Source organism: Thermobia domestica, chromosome 6, assembly GCF_964235325.1.
Source record: "Thermobia domestica chromosome 6, izTheDome1.hap1.1, whole genome shotgun sequence".
Taxonomy (NCBI): Eukaryota; Metazoa; Arthropoda; class Insecta; order Zygentoma; family Lepismatidae; genus Thermobia; species Thermobia domestica.
In genome coordinates, this window is record NC_137459.1 from 172,699,137 (window position 1) to 172,725,608 (window position 26,472).

The 26,472-nt window shown below is 34.7% G+C and overlaps 1 protein-coding gene across 2 annotated transcripts in view; it reads right to left on the minus strand.

Annotated features, from left to right (window-relative positions):
• Positions 1-26,472, minus strand: part of Jwa (PRA1 family protein Jwa) — a 72,624-nt gene that overhangs the window by 26,149 nt on the left and 20,003 nt on the right. For both annotated transcript variants that reach the window (XM_081762455.1, XM_081762457.1), the window contains exons 2-3: positions 15,830-16,047; positions 10,244-10,360 (exon numbers count right to left, since the gene is read on the minus strand). In XM_081762455.1, the coding sequence (XP_081618581.1) occupies positions 10,244-10,360; positions 15,830-16,047 (335 nt within the window). The remainder of the gene's footprint in view (positions 1-10,243; positions 10,361-15,829; positions 16,048-26,472) is intronic.

A 26,472-nucleotide genomic window follows, 5' to 3' on the forward strand; every position in this document is an offset into this window, starting at 1 on the left:
TTTGGTAAGTAATTTAGTAAAAAGAGAAAATTAAAAAAAAAGAAAAAAAAAAGAAGTCAGGAAAATATTTCAGGTTAAATATAATGTGAGGTATTCCAGAATTTCTTATTCTTAAGGTTATAATTCAAGTCAAATATGTCTGTTTTTACTGTAGTGGAGTTATAGTAATGAAAACTAATTTAAGTTTCATGCTTTGCAACCCCTTCTTTATTTTTATTCCTACGTTTTTCTTTAGTAGAGTTTATAGTAAAGGTTTTACACTATAAAAACACTTTTCTAAATATATTTTAATGTCTCCTTCAGTACATTTTATAGTAATAAAAAGTGAATGTTGTTTCTATTCTATGCAAACACTTTTTTTTTTTTTTTAGTTTCTCTAAATTATATAGTAGTGAAAAAATAGGTTTTACGCTATCCAATACTTCTTTTAATATTTTTATGCCTCTCTTCTTCCTTTGGTGGAAATTATAGTAATGAAAAATTAGAAACTTTTAGTTATGTTTTGCTGTTTACGTTAAATTACCTCTTAATTATAAATATTTTTTTGTGTAACTACTAAATTGAGACAACAAATGTAAAAAGAGGAGCCACGAACTCTTATGCTGCGATAAGGTCACAGGTAAGTTCATCACTGTTGTAAGTGCCAACTATGGAGGCACATGACCTCTAAAAATATTCCCCAAGCTGCTTATAGTACGATTAATATGTAGAGTTAGATATTAGCAGTAAGCAGACAGGGAGCAATTTTCAGCTACTATTGAAAATGTTAGTTACCATAGCACTAAACAAATAGTGTAAAGCAAGAAGTAGGAGGTGTAAACGAAAACTTAAATGGTGTAGTGTAAAATATGTTACGGAAAGAATATATGATGTATCTGAAAAAGTGTTGAAAAGTTAATGAAAAAAATGGGTAAGATGTAAGTATGAACGACTCCAAAAGCGAACTGAAAAAAAATTGAAAGTCAAAGTAACTCGTTATTAGTGACGTGAGGTTCGAAAGTTCTAAAATGCTCACGAAGCTCAAGGCGGTCTGGGAGTAAATCCATGTGTTAGAGCTAGGCTTATCTGCGGGCAGTGATAGAGAAACCGTATTAAAGTAACATATGATTCTAATATTACCAAACCCAGCAAGGCCTGTCGCAGACAGTGCTAATCCAGCAGAAAATTATCAGTTCATTGAACCTAACATCTATCAATACACACCAGAATTAACCTATCCATTCCCTAAACAAAGCACCAACAACCGTACTTTAAATCAATAGCCAAACCTAAAAGAGACACATTAGAATCTGGTCAAGATTGTAACCAAAATGAAGGAATCTGCAATGAATGCGGAGTCGAAACGTCCAAGGTCAAGTAGATAATCAATCATCTTTTTCGGAAGTTAATACTCACATTGAAACTTATTAACACGGCAATAGGAATCGACCTGTAGTAAAGATAGAATGGTTAAAAGGTATAAAACAACTCAACAATATGTATCCTATATTTGATGGTAATATTCTTAAACTGTAATGCTACAAATTTTATTACAGAAATGGAGAATTTTGAACTAGCTAGACTATAGCGGTAAGACGCTAATAATAGAAAGGCTAAGACAGTCAAGTGAAGCATGGTATGGAAATATTGAATCACATATGCAAACGTATGAAAATTTCAGAACTCTGTTCTCCAAATAATACACGAACCCAAGAATAGGAAAAGGTAGGTAAGATGCTTGCCAACAGCAAACTATGACACTACTAAAAGCTCATTAATCTCTAAATTTGTATGGTTGTTCTGTATAGCAACCTATTGGATACTCCTACTGACAACTACGAATTGATCAAATTTATGTTTGGAAGAGATACCAAATAACTATTCCCAATATCTGAGTTTAATGAATTGGAACTCGATAGAAAACTTCAGATAAAACTAGACGTTAATACTATTAAGGAAAAGAGTAAAGAAATAAAAAATGAAATTTTTAGTTTAACGTCCCACAACTAACTTATGCCCTTTACGCTATAGGAGACGAATTATTAATGAAAATGAATGATTATGAAAAAAAAAAAAAAAATTGCTCTCCCACCAGGAATCAAATCTGAGATCACGTGCACCAAAAGCGCACGAGCAAGTCACTGGACCAGCAATGGGAGTTCAAAAGAGGGGATAAAATTAAAATTCAGCTAAGGTAAGAAAGGACAGAAGAGATGTAAGTCGGAAGGGTAAGAGAAAGGTAAAGGTTAGAGACGTAAAATTTGAGAATTAAGGTGGTGATAGTGGTAACCTACCTAATATGTGGTAGGAGCAGCAATAACAACTGCAATATTAGTGACAGAGAGCAACAATGCTCTAGTATAGACAAGAACATTTACATCAGAAACAACATACAATACGAAAATGGAATACAAAGATGATGTAGAAATACTAGACATGAAACGAATGATTATTGTAACAGGTATTATCCGTGTAAGTGTAAGTGCAAATGCACATGGCAACCAAGGCCAAAGCATTTGTGTTGGTTGGCAGATTGGGAGTTTGGCTACTTTCAGTACTGGGGCTATATGAGGCAGAGATACACTTTAATGTAAGATTAGGGGCACAATATCTCTCATTGGGGACTTCCGATCAAAGGTGCGCGCGCTAGCCATTACATGAGTGGGGAGAACTAGGGTAAATGAGTATATTAATCCTTCAATTCATTCTTTATGAGCGGCCTTGTTTCTTCTCAGTTTCTGTTATTGCACACTTCTCATGTGAACAAACCACTGAACGATAACACACTATTCACTTACATAGTTTCTTCATAAATATTAATAAATATAACATACAATTTAACTTGTTAGTTCAAAGTTACTTGGATTGATCTATATCAGCAGTAAGTCATATGCCAGATGAGACAGCTAAACTGACAATTACATTTGTTTATGATTCTTTTTTAAATAATAAATTCTGATAACCATCAATTTTGTTCTGAAAACAAGAATACCCTGCACCATTGCAATGGTGAAGGCCGCCATTCCATTTAAAATTTTAAACATCAAAAAGAGGTTACGGGATTTATCATTTGAAGGATATTTTTATCTCCTTTCCACAAATATTCACCGCTCTAACTGAACTAACCTTGATTATATTAGTAACTATTAGTACATCACATGTCAACTCAATTTCCTCAGATCGATGCACTCAGATTCAGAGAAGAGATGAAATTCTGGAGTGAGTACCCCCCCCCCTCCCAGAAAAAATCCACATGATATATATTAATATTAAACAATTTAAGTGATGTGGTGCTTCGCTAATAGGGGTAAGCTTGGAGGTTTAAATTTAACATATATGTATAGCCCCCTTAAACAACTAAACTGAAGGCTGTTACGAATGATCCACAAATATTAATCCATCTTAAGTAAGTGTTGCGGTCCTTATAGGTGGTTTTATTCAGTACACTTGAACGAGATATTTTAACGCAGTAAATAATACAAAGTAACCAAGCAGAAAGAAAAGAACAATAAAGCGCACATATCCTTCACATTTCTACATGCAAAGTTTCTGTAGTGCGTAAAGCTTCAATAAATTACTGTGCACAAAAGCAAGAAGGTGTTGCTAGTTCAGAATATGTATGATATATTGTGGCATTGTATTGGCATGTGGAATGCACAGGACGTATGTCCAGAAAATGCTTTACTTAGAAAATAAAAACGGTTGAAAGCAGGCTCAATGGATGAATAAATCTAATTTAAAAACTAAGAACTGTATCGTAAAAAATACAAAGTTTCTGACTTTTGTAAGTCATGCGTACAATATATATATATATTCTCCGTAATATAATAGTAAAAGTCTTCGGAGTATTAAATTCTATTTCACTTCTACGGGAAAGTATCAGGCAATGAAACGTAGAGTTTCGTTGCAATTCTTACAGTATATGTTAACCAATGATAGAGAGAGAGATTTGTTGATATTTGTCAAAAATTTTAGTGTTTATCAACGAATGGCACGCTATTTTGTAGCAGTTTTAAGTTTCACTTTGATGTAATTCTGTTTCGTAATATAGTCTTGGACTTACATTTTATATCATACTACAGATACGGTTTATGTAATTTCAAGAGTATTGCTTAGTAAATATAGAGATTATTGTGCCCAACAGGGAAACTAGAAGCTTTGCTTGAAAGAATTTACATACACTAAGTTACTTATCAAAATACTCCATTAGGGAGAGTTACTTAAAGAGGAAGTCGAGCGAATGCATAGGTTTTATAAAGTAAAATCTTTCAGTTTCACGGTTATGCAGTGCAAGCTAGAGAAGATGGTGATAATGAGAATAAATGAAATGGTGGAATGAGGAAAGTGGGAGAAAACAGAAAGTACCCACGCACACACTAATTATTCACCACAAAGCTCACTTGGCGCGAGCTGGGACTGAACCAGGGACTCCACATGCCAGAAGTGAATGCTCTACCACTGAGTCACGGCGATAGGTTTTGTCATAGTGGAGAAAGAACTGATAATTACACGATTAGATTTTTTGGGTGTTCAGAGACCATATGTATATTATAAGCAGTCGGGTATAAAAGTATCAAAACATCTGCTACTTAGTAAAGGCATTTAAAGTACTAATAAAAATATTTAAATGAGACTTATGATACAAGTCAAATAAATTTGTGTATGATATAATGTCATACAAAATTTACAATTCGTAATAATATAAATTTTCCACACTTTATTAATTATGTGTAAATATTACTGTATGAAGAAAAATCTTTTATGTAATTCCTTAAATGAAAAATAATAAATCTTTAATCTGTCTCACGATTATGGTCTTCAGGCAATAGGAGACCGGCGATTAAGGAAAGTGAACGATTAAGATATAACTGGTAGAATGAGAATATGAGGGGAATCGCAGGAACTTCGAGAAAACTCACGGACATGATGTCCACCACAAACTCGCACAGCTAAGGATTTGCCCAAGAATCTTTCGCACCACAGGCGAGCGCTCAACCACTGACACACCGTGCTCCTTATGTAATTTGCATTATGTATACTTATAATACTTATATACGTAAGAATGAATATAGTACAATAGGAAATTAATAATATCTACTCATTTGGTTTGGTGTCTTTCATTATCCAAAAGCAATTGTGGAATACTACGTAACGTATTACAGATGATGTTCAATTTCTGACAACCCCTGATCATATGATCAATTACAGACCTATTTTCCACTACAATATTTGTCAATACATTTACATTTCAAATTAGTTTTATTTGTATGAATCAATAAAGACTGTCAAATTGCAAATTACTATCTCTCTACTTTTTTCTCTTTCTTTCTTACTTTCAAGTTAGGTAAACATATTTGATCTTATGATACAGCATCACATACAAGATTAATGCGATATGCGTACTGCTATTTGCTAGAAGATATGGCTATAATTTGTTTGTTTATTTTAAAATCAGGAACCACAATCACAAGAGTGATGTGAATGCTATTGAAGTTTATGAAACCGTGTGTACATGTACGTTAAAAACCAGCTCGTCGACTTTCATTATTGAAATACTTTCAAAGATACCTGCAATCTATAAACAATGAAATATTGCAATCTGAAAAAAATAAAAAAAATGACAAAATGAAGTTAAATTTTCTAACAAAGCAAACTCTTTTCCCCTAAGAATGAAATAGAATATGCTACGTCAGAGATGACGTTAAGATGAAAAGTGTAAAATAAAGGCCTGGTATTACTATGAAGCCATTTCTAATTCATGACGAGACAAAATGATATACTATAAAATAAATGTCTATATTGTAGGTACACAAAAAGCGAAACAAAAGAGGAATGTTGCATCTGGAAATGCAAAGTAAATGTCTGCTATTTAGTAGTGCAGTTAGAGTTTGTTTTAAGTTACTTTTTAAGTAACATTGTTTTGAAGTCCTTATACTATTGCTAATTGAATGTAAATAATCTAACTGTGCATCAAGACTCAGGATAAGTAGGGAGATTTTGATAATAAGTCTGACAATACGTTGTAGTACAGTTCCCAGCAAAAGCGGGTAACTATCTATATAATTTCTTTCGTTAGTATCTTGTAATGGATAGAAAGATTTAACTATACATTTCTCTAACTATAAAAGATTTTCTCCCAGCTATAGCAAACCGTACTCTAACTCACTCAATTTAAAGTTCAGGAAAAAATGCATTAGACGATCCCCAATGTTGTTGATGACTGCACACAGTGGAACAACATACTTAAGTTCAAAAGAGTGTCGATGTATGGAGTTGTTGCAAATAATAATACTAATAAATAAAATGCTGTAATGGATGTGATTTGGTACGTTGAGTCGGTAGGAATTGTGAAACGATGGTTTTAATCATCATACTAGCACTGTCGCAGTACCTACAACGAGAAAAAGTTTGTGTAAACTGTGACTAATCAACGTGAAAATTGAAGTCGATTTTTTTAACGGATCAACAATGGAAGTTCCCCTGCTGCCGTCTGCCCGTCAATAATTCTCCCGCTTTTCTCCCTTCCTATCACTCTCCACGCAAAAACTATGATATGACCGTGTTTCAAATTTGGCGCTACTGAGACAATTCTAATTAACTTGTTCTTCAAACTTGCCATACATAAATTACAGTCATTGCCCCATAGGCAGGAGTAATCCTTGCAGTCCAATACACATTGAATTTTACTTAAACTTGTATACGATGGTTGTTGGTTGACTGATGAATGTATTGTGGCGAAAAAGCTGAAGGAGGAATCCCTACACTGGTTCGATCCTAGACTACGTGTGTTTGTGGTGGACAACGTTGTTTCAATAAATAGTAATTAAAAATACGCGTGCAATTTAAATTTGTACTGCCGCCTTTTGTCTCCTCTCAAAAAATGCATTTCCCTTCACCCCTCCATTCCTTACTCAAAACTTTCTAGTTCCATTGATTAAAAGAATTTTACTTGTGAAGAAACTCTTTCATACACACATCAATAAGTCGCTTTCGAAATAAAATATGAATCATCTTATCAAAATAAAGCAAAGGTGATAGACACATACTTTAGCACGATTTTAGTAACTCTTCTCGGGCTATCAGGCTTTTGGGACAGAACAATAAAGGAAACCATAGCCATCTCACGGGAAAGGAACAGTCTCAATAGAGATCATAGGTTTCAACTCAGCCCAACCTGGTCGGCCCTTTCCAGGAACAAAAAACATACAACAATCTCGTAGCCACAACAGCCAATCAGGAGGCATCCCTCAGCCAATCAGAAGCCAGTATTTCCCTTAGTCAATTACAAGGCCCCATTCATAGCTCTACCCCTAAGTAATCACTATATATACATGTTCATGTCTCCAGTCTCTTCATTACAATCTCTGAAGATGAATGTGATGTCTGCATTCGAAACGTCGGACGTCAATACCTTCACCTGGCTGATAGCCCGAGAAGAGTTACTAAAATCACGTCGCTAGGAAAAATTCAATTATTTCTTTAGCACGATTGTCCAATTTGCTGACGATTATATGCGAACATTTCCTTAAAGCTTAGTTCAGAACATGCTTCAAATGTATGAACGAAGAAAATGACAGTTCAATTTTGTTGAGTTGAGTTGATTTTTTAGTTTAGCGTCCCTTTCAGCAGCGAGGCTATATGAGACGTGGACCTACTGATTAACGTGGAATCCGAACCACATGAGCTCCCGCCGGGAATCGAACCCGGGTCTCCCACGCCAAACGCTAACCGCTTAGCCACGGAGGAGCTCCAGTTCAATTTTGTATAAACATACAAAACTGCTTCTTTAAAAAGTAAGAATCATTATGCTAATAAAGACACACACACACAAGCAAACGCGCGTGCACACTCACACATATATGAATACCGACGTCCACAAACAAATTTCAAATATAAGTATTATTTTATACGCAAATAATTTAATTCTATGCAGCATCTTCGTAGAAAAAAATGAAATGAAATCTTTAAGTTTTACGTCCCACGGTTATGCCGGTTAGGCTAAAGGAGACGGTGATGATGAAAGATGAGTGAAATGGTAGAATGAAGAAAGTCAGAGGAAACGGGAGAACCCCGAGAAAATCCACGAGCACGGTGTTTGTCCACCACAAAGTCCACACGGCGCGAGCTGGGATCGAACCAGAGACCCCAAGCACCGGAGGTGAACGCTCTACCACTGAGCCACCGCGCCCCTTATCTTCTTAGAGTATTGTACTGTATTTCATGAAACGTTGAACTGGGGAATGAACTATGTTCATATTTATAGTTTTCACTATCTGACAAAATGAAACATTCATTTAAATGTGTTATGGATTGTAATTATTTACGGTATTTACATTACTTTACAGGAAAGAATTTCACACACAAAAAGGCAAATTATCTCAACTACATTACTTGCTCAAATCATCGAAAGACGATAAAAGGAGGGTGTGGTATAACTTAAGTATTTTGAATTACTCAGTGCCAAAAAGGATAAGCCTTTGTCTTATCACCTATAGTGCTGGAATGACTCATCCTAATGCAAATCTGACAATTACTTTAAAGAATGTACTACTATTGCTCTAGCAATAATTAATGATGTTATCGTATAACACTAAATAGTAATTTATTCTTTCTTCCTATTGTTCTCCAAACAACGGGAGAGATGATCCTTGCAAATTCATATACATTGTTGTAATAAATCTTCAGATGCACACTCAGGCAAACGGAATTAGTATTGCATTCGTAGATAAATATTTCTCACCAAATTTGCATCGAGACAAAACATGCCAATCAACAGACTTTAGTACCATATGTTGGTAAAAACTGTTTTTTACATCGTATACAATATTAAAGAACTGAATCTTCCGAATTACGTTGTGTGTGTGTGTGTATGTGTCTGCGCGTGTGTGGGACGGGGGTTACACACGGGATACAAAAATGTTAAGTTATTACAATTACTAGTATAATGAAATGCGACATCGAATTTGTATGTAAAATGAAAACTTTCAGTTTTACGTCCCACGCTTATGCCGGTTAGGCTAAAGGAGATGGTCGAATTTGTATGTGTATGCAATGTACGAAGAGTGAGGTGTGTATGTATGTGTGTGTGTGATTCGTATATTTGAAGTATAATCTTGTTAAGGATAATTATGATCATAACTTTAATCTAGTATCGAATGAAGTCTGAAAACAAATCTGTGTAAGTCAACGATACCTACATTAATATAAACTTCAAATCAAAAAGTTGTGACTTGGGTAATAGCTTTGGTACTCGAATCAATAAGCTATTATTAGTACGAGCAATGCTGGTATGCTATTATTAAGAATATAATACAGAAGTACACACAAAGAAAAAATAAAGAAAAAAGTTAATCCTTCGTCGATATTTAGACGAATGCAGCCACGTTTTACGTTAATCAAAATTAATTGTTAAGGTACAATAATAGTGATAATAAGTGATCTTCACAACATATATTCCTAACAAAAATTCATTTTAGTATTTGTATACTAACAATCAATACATTTTCCAAAACGAAATTATACATAGTCCTATTAATAGCTGCTCAAACTAAAGAACTACGCACTGAACGTCTACACGTGGTTGTCAGACGATTAGTATGCTGGTGCGACTGATAATATTTACAGACAAATCTAATTGCTTGTGAAAGGAAGAGGAAACTTTGTTTCAAATAAATTATATAGAAATAATAAACACAATAGAAAAATAACGCTCTTATAAATATTTACAATAACGCGCTTACCAAGAAGGTTACTACAGAAACACTATAGTCAATAATACTCAGCTGAAGAAGCAAAGCGCTTCCAGATGCTTGGACACAAAGATTACTTTATACAATTACATACAAGAATATTTGGTATTCTTGTTCAGACTAGTATATTCGGTAACGTTTCTCAAAACCGAAACTATACTTCATAACAATCCAAATTGATCATAATGTATATAAAAACATGACTTTCTTAAAAAAGCCTGAAATCATTTGTCTTAATGGTTGCACTCAGTCGTTTAATCACTGGCTGAAAACATAAAACGTTATTCTGACTGTTAAGAGGATAATATGCTAAATTTTCGCATTGAAAGAACTACTCCCCCGTGCATCGTCACATTCTAACGACTTCAAATATAAATTGATCAATTCAATCTTCTATGGATCTATATACAAATATTTTTAGAGTACCTAGTAGCATATGAAGGCGCTACCATTAAAATTAGTATATTAAAAACAACTACAAAGTTTTGTTTAAGAAAAAGCTTCTTGTTCCATACCCAGTGCTTCAAGAAAAATGCCCATTGGAGTCTTCTTCTTCAAACCAATCATTTCGATCTTATTCACAATTTTGTTCTTCATATTCCGTAACCTCATTGACGCATGGATGAATATCACTGAAATTGAAACAAGAAAATATATTAACATATAATAATCCAAAAAACTGAACTACACTGACACTTTAATAATAATAATAATAATTAAAAAAAAGCTCGTATATAATGAAAATATAAATAGTGAGAATAATAGCTAATTTACTTTTATCTTTCTGATTAAAAGGTCAAACATAAGGAAGGATTTTAGATTTCTGGGCTTCCGGCATCTAAGGTCATTTAGCCCATCACGTACTTGAGGGATGACGTCCTTCGGCGAGCACACTATCCCGGGAAAGGGAAGGAAGAAAGGATTGGGGAAGGAAGGAAGCGGCCTGGGACCTATAAGTTAGGTACTACCCCGGCATTTGCCTGGTGTGAATGAGGAAAACCCAGAAAAACCTCATTCAGGGTGGCTGGCCTGAAAAAGCGTTGTATACTTTTCAACCGAGTGGTCCCACCGGGAATTGAACCCGGGACCGCTCGCACCGAAAGCAAGGTCAGAAATAAGTTGAAAGGTTACTCGAAGCTGAGTACAATTAAGATAAAGTAACTTATTTATTTATTTGATTTATTTCACTTTTCCAATTACAATGGCTCTTAGCGATGATCTCAGCCTTTTATTTAATTCTAAATTTCCAGATTTCTGTGACATCGCAACACCCATGAACCATTTGAAAACAACCTTGAACATATTCTATATTTATATCAACATTCTGCATTTAAGACATAGAATATATCAGTATTTCACATAGGGGTTATACACCAACAAGGAACGTACCTGGACTCAAACAGAGAGATTCCAATGAAAACATGTGGACATCAGAAATCAGCGGTCACAGAAATAGTGGTATTAGCAATCTCTATGCAAAACGATGCGTTTGGGGACAAGAACCTTCTTTGTGTAGAGACAGTGAGAATAACAAAGAGATACCTACACAAGTAATCATGATATTAAGGGACAGCATACAAACGCAATCGTCGAGACGATGATGATACTTGTGAAGTGATACAATATGGAAGAACTTGAAAACACATTAGGTTTTTACACTGGCTGACTGAAGTGTGCAAGAACCAGTTTGTCCTCGAAGTGTAGATGTAAGACGTAGCAGAAATGGAAGTGTACAATATCACATTTGACAATCGCTCCGAACTCACCGTCAGCATCACCTCTGCATGGTAACAGTCTTATCAAATGCTACACTAATGACATTACCAAACGATGATGTTACAGAACCGATATCATACCTGGCCTTTTGCAAGCATACTGCAACGTAAGCTTGTAGGTCAGTGCTGAAAGTTGATTGTAGATCACAAAGTGCAGCTTAATAATGAAACAGGGCAAGATCGTGTAGATCTACTTGGGGTTTGTCACATTGGAGCCATACCAAATCAACGATCCATAGAAAACAGATTGAAGCCATACCAAATCAACGATCCATAGAAAACAGATTGAAGCCATACCAAATCAACGATCCATAGAAAACAGAACTTTTATTCCAAAAGAACCAGACATCAAGAGGTTGGAAATGTTTCGTTATCCTGTGTGGTATTGTCTTCATCGTAACATCTTTGTTCGGCAAGCTCTTGTAACAGGTAACGGTCTTCAAGTCTTGACCAGGAATCATATAACAAGAACTTCCCATCTCCGATATGCTTACCAAGGACAGCCGTTAGAAAGATTTCATATGTATGTTCATCATTTTGTCACTTTCTTGTCTCCACGTAAATATTACGATGACAGGTTTGATGAAATATCTTGGCAATATATGGACCAAATCTGCTTTGTGCAATCAGAAAGGATATTAAGTATAGGTTGGAGATATTTTTTATATCTCAAACCTCTACTCAATATTATTTCTGACTGTACCTCTTGAAAACATATGTATAGCTTCTTAGTTAACTTACCACCCATTTAGATAGCCACATAAACTGGATGCCTGGTGGACACCGACTGCAATATGTCAAGAATTTACTTCTTTCCTCTGAGATAGTGTGGACAATGACGACATCTCATAATAAAACTCACTTTGATTATTGGTTAAATACATTGTTGTGCATCCAAGTCTCCTGTCTAATATATCTACTTACGTCTTCAACAAATTCTCGTGCATTCTGATAAAATCTGATGATCTGTTATATCCGTACGTGTAACGAACATGGTGAAGTGTAGGGCAACAATCCTGTATTCAGCCTTCAGTTTGTTCATGTACGAAACGGGCGCTTTGACCTGGTGAACTATATTCCTTTGCCCTATGGAACTGTGGCATTACATACATACATACATACTGCTTTATACTTTGTATCTGTGACTTGTCTGATGCTCTTGAAAAATGCATTTTGTTACTGTTTCTTATTGATGTAATTTACAATTATGTTGCATTTGGATTTACTTTTAATGTCCATATATCGTCTCGTCAGTTTACTATAGGAATTGAGCCATAATTATAGTAGTCGTCATAAATCTTCTCCAACGACCTGTTTCTGTTTTTCACAACCCGTCCACTTCTCCTATGTCTCTTCACATATTTGTCTCTCCTCACCAATGTATTTGTGCATTGTTATGTCATACAATACATTGACAAACTGTGTTCTCTGACGACGTTGTCATATTCGACATGCAACTTCTTTATTATTTTTACGATTCTCATGAAATTGACGAGTCCCATTGTGAAACTCTACACTGTTATTACTATTGCAAACAACCAAACTCTTCACGGAGCGGGATTCTACTGCTAGTACACCACGCACGCAAGTTTACCATGCTGCGATGCACTTCTCACATAGCACTGTCAGATGGAGCTTATCGCCAGTAGTAGAGTTTTATATGAGAATGACTAACACAACTGTTTATGTGCCCGCAGATTTCTACTAACCACATGTTTTCATTTAGATCCTCACCGTTTGAGTTTAATACATTCCTTCTAAGATGATTACAGTGGTAAAACAATATTATATATATATATATATATATATATATATATATATATATAAAAAATACATATATCGAAATATCTTAATTTACTATTACTTAGCTGTGGAGAAATAACGCGAAAAACTCTGAAAATAGTCACTTTAATATCACAGGTCATGTTTACACTCTTCCGTTTAAAATTTTTAAAAGCTCCAACGATTGCTTTTAGAAATGCCAACTTGTTACAAAAAATATTAATCACGTTCGTGACTTTGTGAAGAGAATACGTGGAACAAATAAATGTAAACAGTGAGTTAATTACAAACAGGGTTCTTGGAATTTTCCTCGCCCCAAACTACCCAGTGGGCTTTTGTTTGGGGGGGGGGGGGGGAGTAAAATCCACAAAATCTCACAATAAAACTCTAAAACCCATTTCCAAAAATATATTTCGAAACTTAAATTTTTGAAATGATAGCCTTAGCATGGTTACAATTCAGGGATATAGAAGCAAAACCTGCGAAATCCATTTTTCAATTTTATCAGGAGACGAAACAAAAGTAACTCTTTATGCTTCAGAATTGTTGAACAATTGTTTTTCTTTAGTTGTAGGTTTCACTCATCTGCATTAAGTAGTGAACACACGCACACACACACAAAAAAAAAAAAAAAAAAAAAAAAAAAAAATCGACAATTCTGAAACATAAGGGAGTCTCTTTTGTTTCGTCTCCTGATAGAATTGAAAAATGGATTTCGCAGGTTTTGCTTCTATACCCCTGAATTACTTTCTTCAATCGTATTTCCCAGTACACACCGTTTCAAACTTGGTTATAAATATGTATTTATTAAGTGATCTGCATAACAGAATCGAGTTGAAACAAAGAAAGAAAGAAAGAAAGAAAGAAAAAAAAAAAAAGGACTTGGGAATCATGCATAACGAATTTTGTTCACGATCGATCCAATTCTCTGTAATGGTGTTCCACCGTAATCTGATATAAAAAGCAATACGACTACACTCCCTTTGCTTTGGTAGTACATTACAAGTATATTAGTAAAAAATCTTTCTCCTTATATCAGTTAATTATACATTGAAAAACACAATACTGAAAAGAGGAAATTGCTAATGCTACACCCCTTTTTCTCAACCACTCTTAGTGTTGATCTTGAGGTAATAAGCCAGCATTTGTCTGATGTGTTTTGAGGGAAAACCAAAGAAGTCCTCAGTTAGGGTGACTGGCTCAAGGATTTGAATTCTAAGTGTAATAGGGATATCATTACTATTCAATGCAAGCTGAAATCCCCGGTTTTCGCACGGAGGGAACAGATTTATGAACGTATTTAATTCCCTTCCTCCTCATAGGATACGCATTTCAATGAATGTACAATAATGAAAATCCATAATATAGTTTATTTTTGGTATAAATGTTGGAAGTCCCCTACCCCCACCGTGACATGAAAAATTTTTAGCCTGAGGTAGGTACTATGTTTCAAAGTTAATTCTAAAGTGGTCAGCCTTTTTCCTGTGATACGATCTCAAACAACTAATACCCGTCGGTTTTGGGATTTTTTTTTCTCCTTCTCACTCCCATGCCATTGGATGTTGAAATTAGACTAAATCGGCAACGAGGGTGTCACTATTCATCTCAGCGATCCCGAAAACTCGACTGGATACAAATATCGGTAGTTTTCGATTATTTTTACATGTTTTCCCCTTTCTAATACCTTAACCCGTACTGTTTTTGCTTTATGGAAATCAGTATTGAAGCCGAAAGTAGTAGTAAATTTCAAACATTTCCGATTTTGGTAGAGTATTGCAAGTTGTAATGATATGCTCTCTTGAGACCCTGAACCGATTGCACGAAACCAGTTGCCGCTACTACGAAATTTTGAATTTTGACGATAAGTGTTGAAACCGGAAATTGTTAATTTGAACCATTTCCGGTTTTTAATAGACTTAATTGAGAAGATGGAACCTATTTTTGGAATGCTGAATGGCTTGCAGAAGACCGTACCTTGATGTCAATTATCGTTTTTGTTCTGTGGAAGTCAGTATTGAAACCGGGAGTACTAGTAAATTTGAACCACTTCTAATTTAGGTAGACTGTTGCGAATATTCATGGTATGCTGTCTTGAAATGCTGAATCGGTTGCAGAAAAACCACTTCTTGCTACCTGTTCCCGTTCTGTTCTCTGACTATAAACATTGCAACAGAAAATGTCAGATTTGAACTACTTCTGGTTTGAACAGAGGGTTAACGGAGGGAATGGAACCTATTAGGACGCAGAATCGATTACAAGTTCGCTCATACTCTAGGTATGTTTTACTTTATATGATTGAAGCGTAAAGGAACTTTAAATAGATAGTAAGATGAACTGGGACTTTTTTTTTTTAATAACAACACATGGTACGCTGTAAATTGTAATACTTATTTCTTCAATCTGAATATCACATAGATGTGACGGTCTTTTTTTCTGGTTTGGTCAGTAGCATAATAATTAGTTTAACAAGTAAAATATTTAAAAGAAAGCATGAATTTTACATGTCAGTATTAAGAAGGATTACATATATTTACGAAAACTCACCTACAATTGGAAGAAGAATTCCAAAGAGAAACACCAATACCGAACCCAACATATACACGATGAAATATCCGCCTCCAAATATCAGGAACAAGCTTATGATTGGGTGCGCTTTCTTGAAGTTTGTAGCTGCTCGCTTTGCATTTGTCACATAAAAGAAGAGACCGAAAGCAACTGCCATTGCCAACATTCCACACAACATTTTCACTGGATGTATAACGCTGAAACATACAAAATAGTACAATTAATTAAATAAATCTAAAAGAGACTTCTTCAAAAAGATTCAATTACAGAATTCTTCAAAAAGATTAAACTGCACAAATTTTCACTTTTTATGATTCTTTTATTCAACTACAACCCTGTTTTCCTGTACAAGATCCTACAATTAAAGTTTCTTTACAATACAAAGGAATAATGAATCCTAGGTTCTATCAGAGGCTAGTTATCGAATATACTTGTTTGACTAAGCTTAAGCTTAACAACCGAACTTATTAGTTTTGTCTTATAGTTACCTACAACACTAGTGCACGAAGGTTATACATTTTGTCATTTGGGGTTTGGGGTTGTCTAACTTCTAGGCAAGAACACAGTGTCACTTTAAATGAATAATGAAAGATATGAAAGCGCCTTGGTATGAAAGATCACTTATTTTCTAAATTCGTGGAACATTTCTCTACGAGCATTAAACCGGTCAATTTCCTGTTATATCCTTGAAATTAGAATCTTGGGAATAGCGTAAAAATAACTTGTTCAACTTTACTTTTAAAGACTTCGATACATGCGACGTCAGAAATAATATTAAGTATAGGTTGGAGATACCAGAAACGATAGCTCCAACCTATATTTAATATTGTTTCTGACTATACATTCGGCGTATGTTTCCCCATGAAATATGACTGTAACTCATTTTATATTTGAAATTGTAAATAATAAGGTAGTTAAAAATCTAACCATTACATTTTCTAAGTTATTGCTGCCAGTGGGCAAAGTATTTTTTTCTTTTTTAATCCTAGTCTGAGATATAGACCGCCACTTCTCACATGCGATTTTCGGTAAAATATAAAAATGTCCTATCTCTGGAACGGTTCAAAATATTTTGTTACTATTTGTTTTATTTGAAAGATAATTTACTGATTTAAATGACATCATTCGTTTGGAAAAATATGTCTGAATTCTCGTACTGTAGATCTTTATTATTTATTTAATATCAAAAATAAGTTTGTTCTTTTCCAAAAATTCTTATCCCAATTTATTTTATTTCATTCTTTTATTGTTTATCAGTACCATACAGTACTACATACCGGGAAAAGCAGAAATTCCACTTTTGACTTTAATATGATTTATAAATTGAAAATTTTGCTATACATTAAACCAGTGTTTACGTTACCACATTCTCACATAATGGTCTCATGAAATCAAAATCTTGTCTTATTTCACATGGCATTTTAATTGTGCATAAAGTCAAGTAACGGACAGTTGTAAACATACTAAGTTCCGAAACATATTACATCTTCCAAAGCATAACAGTTCTGTGGACTCTGCTTAAATCTGAAATTAGCAATTCAATGACACGTATTAAATTGCATCAACATCTTCCTTTGACATTTGGTGATTGCTTCCTGTTTAACCAACAGGAATTAGGGAACCCACAGTCTAAAATAACGCGAATTGCAAGTGAGCACTGGTGGTAGTATTGCTTTCTTTTGCACGAGGAATTCTATATCCAGCAGCCGGTCCATGTGATAATAGAAAGTTATGATTTATATAATGATTTTATTTAAATCCCAACTGAGATCTATAACCTCTGCAAGTCATCAATTACAGTCATACACCAGCCACAAACACCTCGCAATGAAAGGAAAGAAAAAAGTTTGGTGATCGTGAAAAAAACTAGACTCCGAAATTTCAACGGATTTACATGTTTCATCGCCCATAAACACCAAAAGAGTGATTTTTCGACACCTACCCGCTCGTTCGTCCCCATGTACACCCACCTAGACGCCATACCGTTTAACGTATCTCAACCACATTTTAAACTCCTACGTTTTTTGCGTGATCCTCCAGTTTTTTTTTCTTCGAATTTTCTCTCTATCCTCAGAAATAAGAGTAGTTTACTTAAGGGTAAAAATTTTAAAAAATGATATTTTCTCAAAAACATTCATCAATTTTTCAAAAACAAACCCATTATGTAGTATAAATCATTTCTCTGAGAAAAATCGACAAGTAGTTTATTCTCGAAGGCGAGTTTCCTTTCGGCCGATTTAAAAAAGCCATACTTGATAAATAAATGTTTCATTATTACCCTGATAATATAATGCAACTCGTTCGTGCTGGAAAGTATACGAGGGATAATTTATTCTTGGGAGTGAGTTTTTTTTTTCTCCGACGATTTTCTCAAAACCTACTCACGCAATTTTGTTCATACTTCATAAATAAATACTTCATTAGTAACATGACAATACAGCATACGTCACGTGTCTTGAAAAAGAGTACGAGGGGTTGTTTGTTCTCGGGGTTTCTTCGGACGATTTTCTCAACGAGTCATGCCATTTTCATTACATTTCATAAATACATATTTTATTAATAGTGTGTAAATTATTTGTTACGAAAAAAACACAAGTAGTAGTTTCTTCTTGGGGATGAGTTTCTTTTCAGACTTGTTTCTCAAAAACGACACTGACGATATTGGTCATATTTCATAAATAATGTTTTCACTATTATTCTTAAAGGTAATGTTACATAAACCACTTGCATAAGAATATCCACAAGGAACAATTTACTCTAGGGGTTGACGGTTTATTATTATTATTATTATTATTATTATTATTATTTATTTATTTATTTAGTAAACCATCACTCATGCGATTTTGTTATTCTATAAACAAATATTTCATTAATAACCCTAGCATATGGCATAGCTTATTTCTTATGGAAAAATCAACAAGTGATGAGTTTCCTTTCGGTAAAGCTTTCCCAAAACGCAGAAGATTTTTTTTTTTTTTTTTTTTTTTTTGTAATTCCCTAGAAGATATTTCATTAATAACTGCTGCAGAAAATGATTTATTGTAAGGAACTGGGTCGAGAAAGTTTAGTGCGGTGAACAGTAACTTTTATTAGGGAATGTAGTGGTGTAGGGTACTGCTCAACAGTAAAAAAGTTGACATTGATTTTTTATAATCAGAAACCTACAGCACAAGAACTTGAACATATATTTCCAAACGAAGGATATTATTTTAATCAGTAAATTATTATCTTTCTAAAACTAAAAGCAACAAAATATCTTCAACCGTTCCAGGTACATAACATTTTAATATTCTGCCGAAAATACCACATGAAAATCAATCTTTGGTTGTTAGTATTTTTAGGGGGGGGGGGGGTGACAACAAAAAATACAGGTTTCTTACTCTGTCCTGAATGTTATTATCCGTTATAATTCAATAACATGTGAGACTATCAAGATAATTCTTCACCCTGAATTGGTATGGACTATGCCTTTTACTAAAACCATTTTCCTCGAATGTTATTGTATCAACTCAACAAACTATTCGTTGAAGCTGGAAAACTCACTGCGCTAACGGTTTGAATTTTCTCTTTACTAAAATCAAATTTTTAGATTCTTCAAAATTATTCATAGCCTTTTAGATTTTTTTTTTTTTAAATTTACAATGGGGAAAAAATAGGAAAAGAGAAAAAACAAACTATTATTCATCTAAATTGATATTTTGAAGCTGGTGAGTTTCGTTTCGCATTGTGGAACTACGGTGCACACTTGCAAACTATGGAGACTCAACATTAAAACTGTAAATTATAGATCTATTACTGGTTATAAAAATAAGGACAAAGGAGGAAGATATTTTTTAAACGTTGAATCCATATCAGAAACAGTTTATTTTGATATTTCTTATCGTGTTTGCTCTGACGTTTATGAGGTAGACAAGTGCACAAACAACAGTATTCTTATAATTTCCTATAATTACGCGTAACATAGTTGAAAGAAAGAAAGAAAAAAACTTCCCAGACAGGAGCCCTGGATGTAACGAACATCGTTCCCGGGTCTCCTACGTTACAGGCGCCTACTCTAATTACGTAGCCACGAGGGAGCTCTACTCTACTTACAAACTTTCCACTACAGAACAGAGTTCTATTAGGCTGTTTGATCTAGATGGCTCATTAAGAACATTAGTCCAATCCCTATATGATTAGTGGAGTTTTATGTTCAACTTAAGCTAAAGTAGATAATGAAATGCATAGTGAAGTTATGATGAATTCCCATGCTCCAGGCGGATTTGAACGCACAACTGCCTCCTCCTGAGTCTGCAAACCAGTCGGCTTATCTCAATGTCTTACACATTCTGCCTCGTTAATTCTGTTTATTTTGCGCAATCTTTTCTAGCCCCAAACCCCATCCAGGTATGAGTATCAAAATTTCGAGGTGAATTTTGATCTAGAATTTTCTCTCAAGCTAATCAAATCAGATTTTGTATTGAGATTTATGTTTTCCTGTGTAGGCTAATGATTACTGTGTGTCTCGGGTTCGATTCCTGGTGAGGGCACATTGTTTCTGGTGATGAATCAGCATTGTGCGGTATCTATTCTTGAAATAAGAGAAAAGCAAATTCCTGTCTAGAAAACCAGTATAAGTAGCGATGGGTGCTAATGTTCTGATCGTACGATAGCAACTAAAAGTAGTCTGACCGGCCATATCCTTTTGTAGGCAACAAAACAACACAGCTTACTTTAAACAGAGACTTACTGAGCAAATTGTAAGAGTAAGAGATTGGAAGTGGGTGCGTTATACTGCAAGGTCTTTTTTGCACCTACCAATGTCTAAAATTTAGTAATAAGCCTACCACGAAATAAAATATAAGATAGAAAACATGCAAACACAATGATAAAGCACTAGACTAAAATTAGTGATACAGTGTGATATTAATCATTTTCTGCCAGGGCTACGTGGCAAGGATAGAGAAAGGTTCAAGTTAGTAAGAACGATAAAAGAAATCATATAGTTATCGGGATTTTCAATTGAAAAGGAAACGAAGAATGCGTTTAGTGACAGACTGGACACAAACATGTAAGAGGAAACAAGAAATAAGTCAAGTATAAATACTAGGACAATCACACTGCGGATAGGATATGGAGGTGACAAAAGAGAAAAATCGTTCAGTGGTCATTTCCGAGCAGTGTAGGTAGAGCTAGTATGTTGATATAGCAAAGTCAGTTCGAAGCTGAGAATGACGAAGACAATCCACAAGCAAATGTTGAATATTGTGTATAGCTTCACAAGCTCCACACAATTGTACGGCTTCGCCTCGAAATAGTATTAAGTGCATGTTCAATGCGAACGGAGCAAACTGTACTCACCTAGGAGATGAATCCTGACAATTTTCCCTATCACGGAATTTTCTATCCACAGAACAATTCGTACATATACTACCTGAAATGTCCGTTCTTCGCACATGAAGAATAGGTGTGTGGGAAATATATGAATCCCCTTTCCCCCTTATGCATTTTAACGAAACTGCAATGATAAAAATCCATAAAATACTCTACTTTGGATGATTTTTGAAACACCCTACCCCATAGAATACGAATTCCGGTCCAACAGACATCTACAACACTGCCCATCAAAAGTAAAGAATTTAGTAAAACAAATAATCACGAGTAACGTTTTCGGCGTTACCCCTGTAAATTTCTGAGGCGGCTGACATTCTTGCCTAAACTTAGGTTTCAATGTTATCGAGATTAGCAGCTAACAGCTTAGCAACACCGAAAACTATTAATTGACAGTAATCTTGATCATCTTACACATTTTATTTCTCAACACTTCTCATCCCCATTCCGATGGGGACTGGATTTGAACTTTAACGGAAATGGGTGTGTCATCATTCCGAAACCTATGGATTTGACGCTAATATTGATCATTCTTTGTTACTTCCACACGTTCCCGCCTTCCACCGAGGACGTTAGGGAATCTTACCCCAATGAGGGCAACATTTAGGACATAAGTGGCATCAGTGTCACCAACTACCTTAGCAACCTCCAGAACTATTGATTCTACACTAATGTACGTCACTTTTGATTATTTTACGTCACCCTCTTTCCTCAAAGTGCTGAGCTTATATGGTACTAGCATATACTACTAGCAACTTGATTTTAATACATATATCTCCCCCTCCTTCTCCTCCCCTACGTTGCTCCATCAAATTTAAATCATAAAAACGATTCCAGGCCTGAACCTCATCTATGTTGAAAATTTGATCAAGATCGGTCGAGTGGTTCAGGAGTTAAGTTTTATTTATTTTTTATACTCCCTCCCCCATCCCTCAGTTCTACCATCAAAGTGAATAGCCTAAAACCAGCCCAGCCTCGAACCTCTTCAATGTTACAAATTTGTTCGAGATCGGTCAGGCAGTTCAGGAGATTTAGTAACAAGCATAGTGATTTTCAATTTTATATATATAGATTAGAAGTGTCCCGATTCTCCTTGCCGATCCCAAAAACTATAAATTCGATACTAATATCGGTCATTTCTGATCATTTTTATGTTACTCCTCCCTCCCCCAAGACTTAACCTACAGTATTCTTTTCCAGGTTGTAAGTAAAAGGAGTATCAAGTTTGGTTGAAACTGTTCAAGGTGTTCAAGAGTTATGCTGGAACATATATACATAACTACTTTTGTTTATATTCTTCTATACACAACCGCGAACATGAATCTTTTTATACTTAGTAGAGATGCAAAAAAGCCGGCTTTTTTGAATCGATGGTTTTTTGCACATAAAAAGCCGGCTTTTTTGGGAAAAAAACGAGAATTTTGGAAATTTTGGCTTTTTTCATTTTCATGATTTTTCTGTTTAAATAGCTTTCTTATAGTATACTCTAAAGTTAAATAAGATTTTATGACCTGAATGCCATATTTCGCTCTGGAATTCACCATAATGATGGATGGAGCACATGGTTTATGAATTAAAGTAAACATAAAGTACGTAGTATTTGAGGGCAATTTTAGAAGCTATTTAACCTTACTTTAACTTCTGAATTATCGACATTTTTTCTTCTCTAGATCATTTCTTTTTAGTCATCCGCGTTTCACTTCTTAGAGCTTAGTCTCTAGCTTCTAGTACATAATTAAACTTATGTTTTTCAATATATCCATCAGAGCGTACGTTTTTCTATATGTCTGTCAGAGCGTACTTCCACATTTCTGTTATACTGTAGCTGTGCAATGATTTAACAATAATCTTCCTGACACAAGCTTGAATACCATTTGATAGAAATATTCAGTATCGGATTTAGAAAAATATTTGGGAGGGTTTTTTCTGAATAGTGTTTGTTTTTTTCTAAAAATTTCTAACTTTTATTTAAGAGGAGCTTAAGTTTATGAGTACAGGCATAACAAATATTTCGTTTCGTTTGTATATTGAGCTATAATCCACCAGATACAACCTTGAAGACCATTTTATACTGATAATCAGTGGCGGATTTAGAAAAGCATTTTGGGAGGGGCTTTTCTTATTAATGCTTATTTTTTCTAAAAATTCCTATTTTTTTTTATTTTTTATTTGAAGACAGATTGAAGTTTATGAGTAAAGGCAAAACTAATATTGAGTTTGTTTTAGAAATTCCCTAATTTCGGGGTAGAGTCTTTAATCCGAAAGACATCCCCACCCTAACCCTCTTCGCAAACCCATCACTGCTGGTAATTAATAATAACAAAGATTTAAAAACGATTAGAAAGTAAGTCGGCCAGGACACACAGTACACGCACTATCTCTACATTCACAGATAGAATTAAGAAAAACTTTTGTCAAAATGGTCGAATGCGGGGTTGAATCCCGGACTTCACGATAGAAGCGTGAATGCTAACCACTCACTCATGTTTGTTGTGTAGTTGTGCTTAACTTAAATGTATTCTCTTTCTCTCTCTTTCTCTGTGGACACAAAAGCTCTCCATTGGTTCTGTCCTTATCCAATTCAATCCAGTTTCTACTCTGTATTCCTATTTCTGCTTATTCATCCTTCTGCTTTATTATTGTCCTCCCATCTGGTCCTAGGTTTTCCTAATGGACGTTTCCCGATTGGATTTCCAGTTAAAAATTTGAAAGCGTTCCTACTTTCTTCCATTCTGGCTACATGACCTGCTCACCTGAGCCTCCTAGACTTGATGACTCTAACGACGTTTGGTAAACCGTATAAATTATGTAGTTCTTCCTTATGAAGTTTCCGCCATCCCCGGTCCTCTTGAGTCCAAATATTCGTCTCAGAATTTTATTCTCAAATAATTTCAGTCTGAGTTCTTCCCTCAGCATAAGCGACCATGTTTCACAACCATAAAGCATAACAGGCATTATCATCATTTTATATATTTTAAGGTTTAAATTCCTTGACAGAATTCGCGACGACAACATATTTTGAACTGAATAATAACAAGAATTTCCTGATTTTAGTCGACATTTAATTTCTTTGTGGGTATGATTTTGGTCTGGTAATACTGATCCAAGATATTTGAAAGTATCCACTGTGTCGAAAGTATTAATTGATATTTTAACGCATTCGTTATTTGCCGTAACTTCCTTGTATTGAGATTTCTCTGCATTTACTCATGTCCCTGCAAGTGTTTACTAAGGCCTCTGCATTTCTTTCGATCGTTCTATCAGATTTACATCATCAGCATACACCATAACCTGGTGAATACCATTCAACTCTAGGCCCTGGTTCCTATCTTTGTTTTTTCTTATAGCGTACTCCGCAACAAAGCTGAATAATAACGGCGATAACGCATATCCTTGTTTCAGGCCAATTTCGACATGGAAGCTCGCATTTTTCTACTCGGACTTTACTCTGGAATTCATTTAAACACTTAATAAATCTAGCTTTTTCGGTATTCCAAATTCTGCAAGAATGTTATACAATGTTTCCCTCCTTGCCGAGTTGTAAGCCTTTCTAAAATCAATAAACAGTTGATGTACTGGGGAATATATGCCCATTTCTTTTCGAGTATTTGTCGAATGGTAAATATCTGGTCGATTTCGACTAAATTCACACTGATAATCTCCAATAATTTCATCTGCGTATGGGGTGAATCTTATTAATAGAATGTTAAGAGAAATACCTCGATAATTATTACAATCAAATTTGTCGTCTTTCTTGTGAATTGGAAGAGTGATTGATTCTTCCACTCTTTTTAAATGTATTCCATAGCTTTTATTTTATATAAAAAAAAAGTTTCGTAACTATATGTTGAATTTTCTTGTTAAAAATTCAGAAACCTTCAGCATTGGGTAAACCGTGATGGTGGTTATATATTCTACAGCCTAGGAAACCATACGCTCGGATGAACCATCTGTTACGTATATGATCCATGAACAGAAAATTCGATACTTTCCCGATTCTGAACAAGCTTAAGGAACAGTCAGTGCATTACAGAATTTGGAGCATTACCGATTTTGCACATCCGAAGCACCTGATAGGTGGTAACATTATTACGTATGTGATCAATCAGTGAAAAAATTGTTCGAAATATTCATACAATGTATATAAAAGTTAAAATTTACCTAAAAAATTTCAAGAATGTACAGAACCACCCGAAACGAAGCTCTAGATGAGCAGATTTCTCTAATGTTTTTCTTTATTTTGCTTCAAAAAGAGCGTGTGTGATATTTTGAAGTAAAAATACTACATACAATTTTGCTAGTTATTTGTGAAATGAAATTTTTGAGTTTTACGTCCCACGCTTATGCCGGTTAGGCTAAAGAAGACGGTGATGATGAGAGATGAATGAAATGGTGGAATGAAGAAAGTAGGAGGAAACGGGAGAACCCCGAGAAAACCCACGCACACGGTGTTTGTCCACCACAAAGTTCACTTGGCGGGAGCAGGGTTTGAACCCGAGACCCCAAGCACCAGAGGTGAACGCTCTACCACTGAGCCACCGCGGCCCCCTGCTAGTTATTTATGTATCATTTTTAAAGTACTTATTGTATATGAGGTTAAAATATTATTACATATATGGGTTAATCCTTTGGAATTCATAATGTAAATGTTAAGAATTTTTTAAAAAATCTTTTTGAAATTCATGGTTTATTTTCGAGGTTTCATATTATTATCTGCATCAACCACTATTTAAATGGCTTTTTTTTTGTTGTTGTAGAGAAGCGAAACAAAGTCTGCTTTATCAGTTTAAAGCAAAATTTTCAAAAAAGCCCAAAATTTCCCAAGCAAAAAAGCAAAGCAGAAAAAACCGAGTTTTTTTCCAAAAAAGCCGGTTTTTTTCCGAGCCCTTGCATCTCTAATACTTAGGCTTAAACAAATCTAAAGTAGTCATTTTCAACTGAATAATCTGTGACGTTACAGTTTGCTTCTCGCCCTCTCAGTTCTTATGACAGGAAAACATGCCAATTAGCAAAGAACACGTAAACTCTACCGAACATACATTAGCAAACAACAAAATTGATGAAACAAGAAATTGGACTAAGAACTGACACTGAACTAGTTCGGCAAACAGAAGAAACCTTGTACTAAAGAGTAGTACTTAAACAGTTACAATTCTGTAGTTCTCAAAGCTTATCATTTTAGAAAAAAAAATAGTTCAGTTTACTTAATTGTCGAAATTACCTAACGCTTAAAATAATTGCAAAATTTTGTG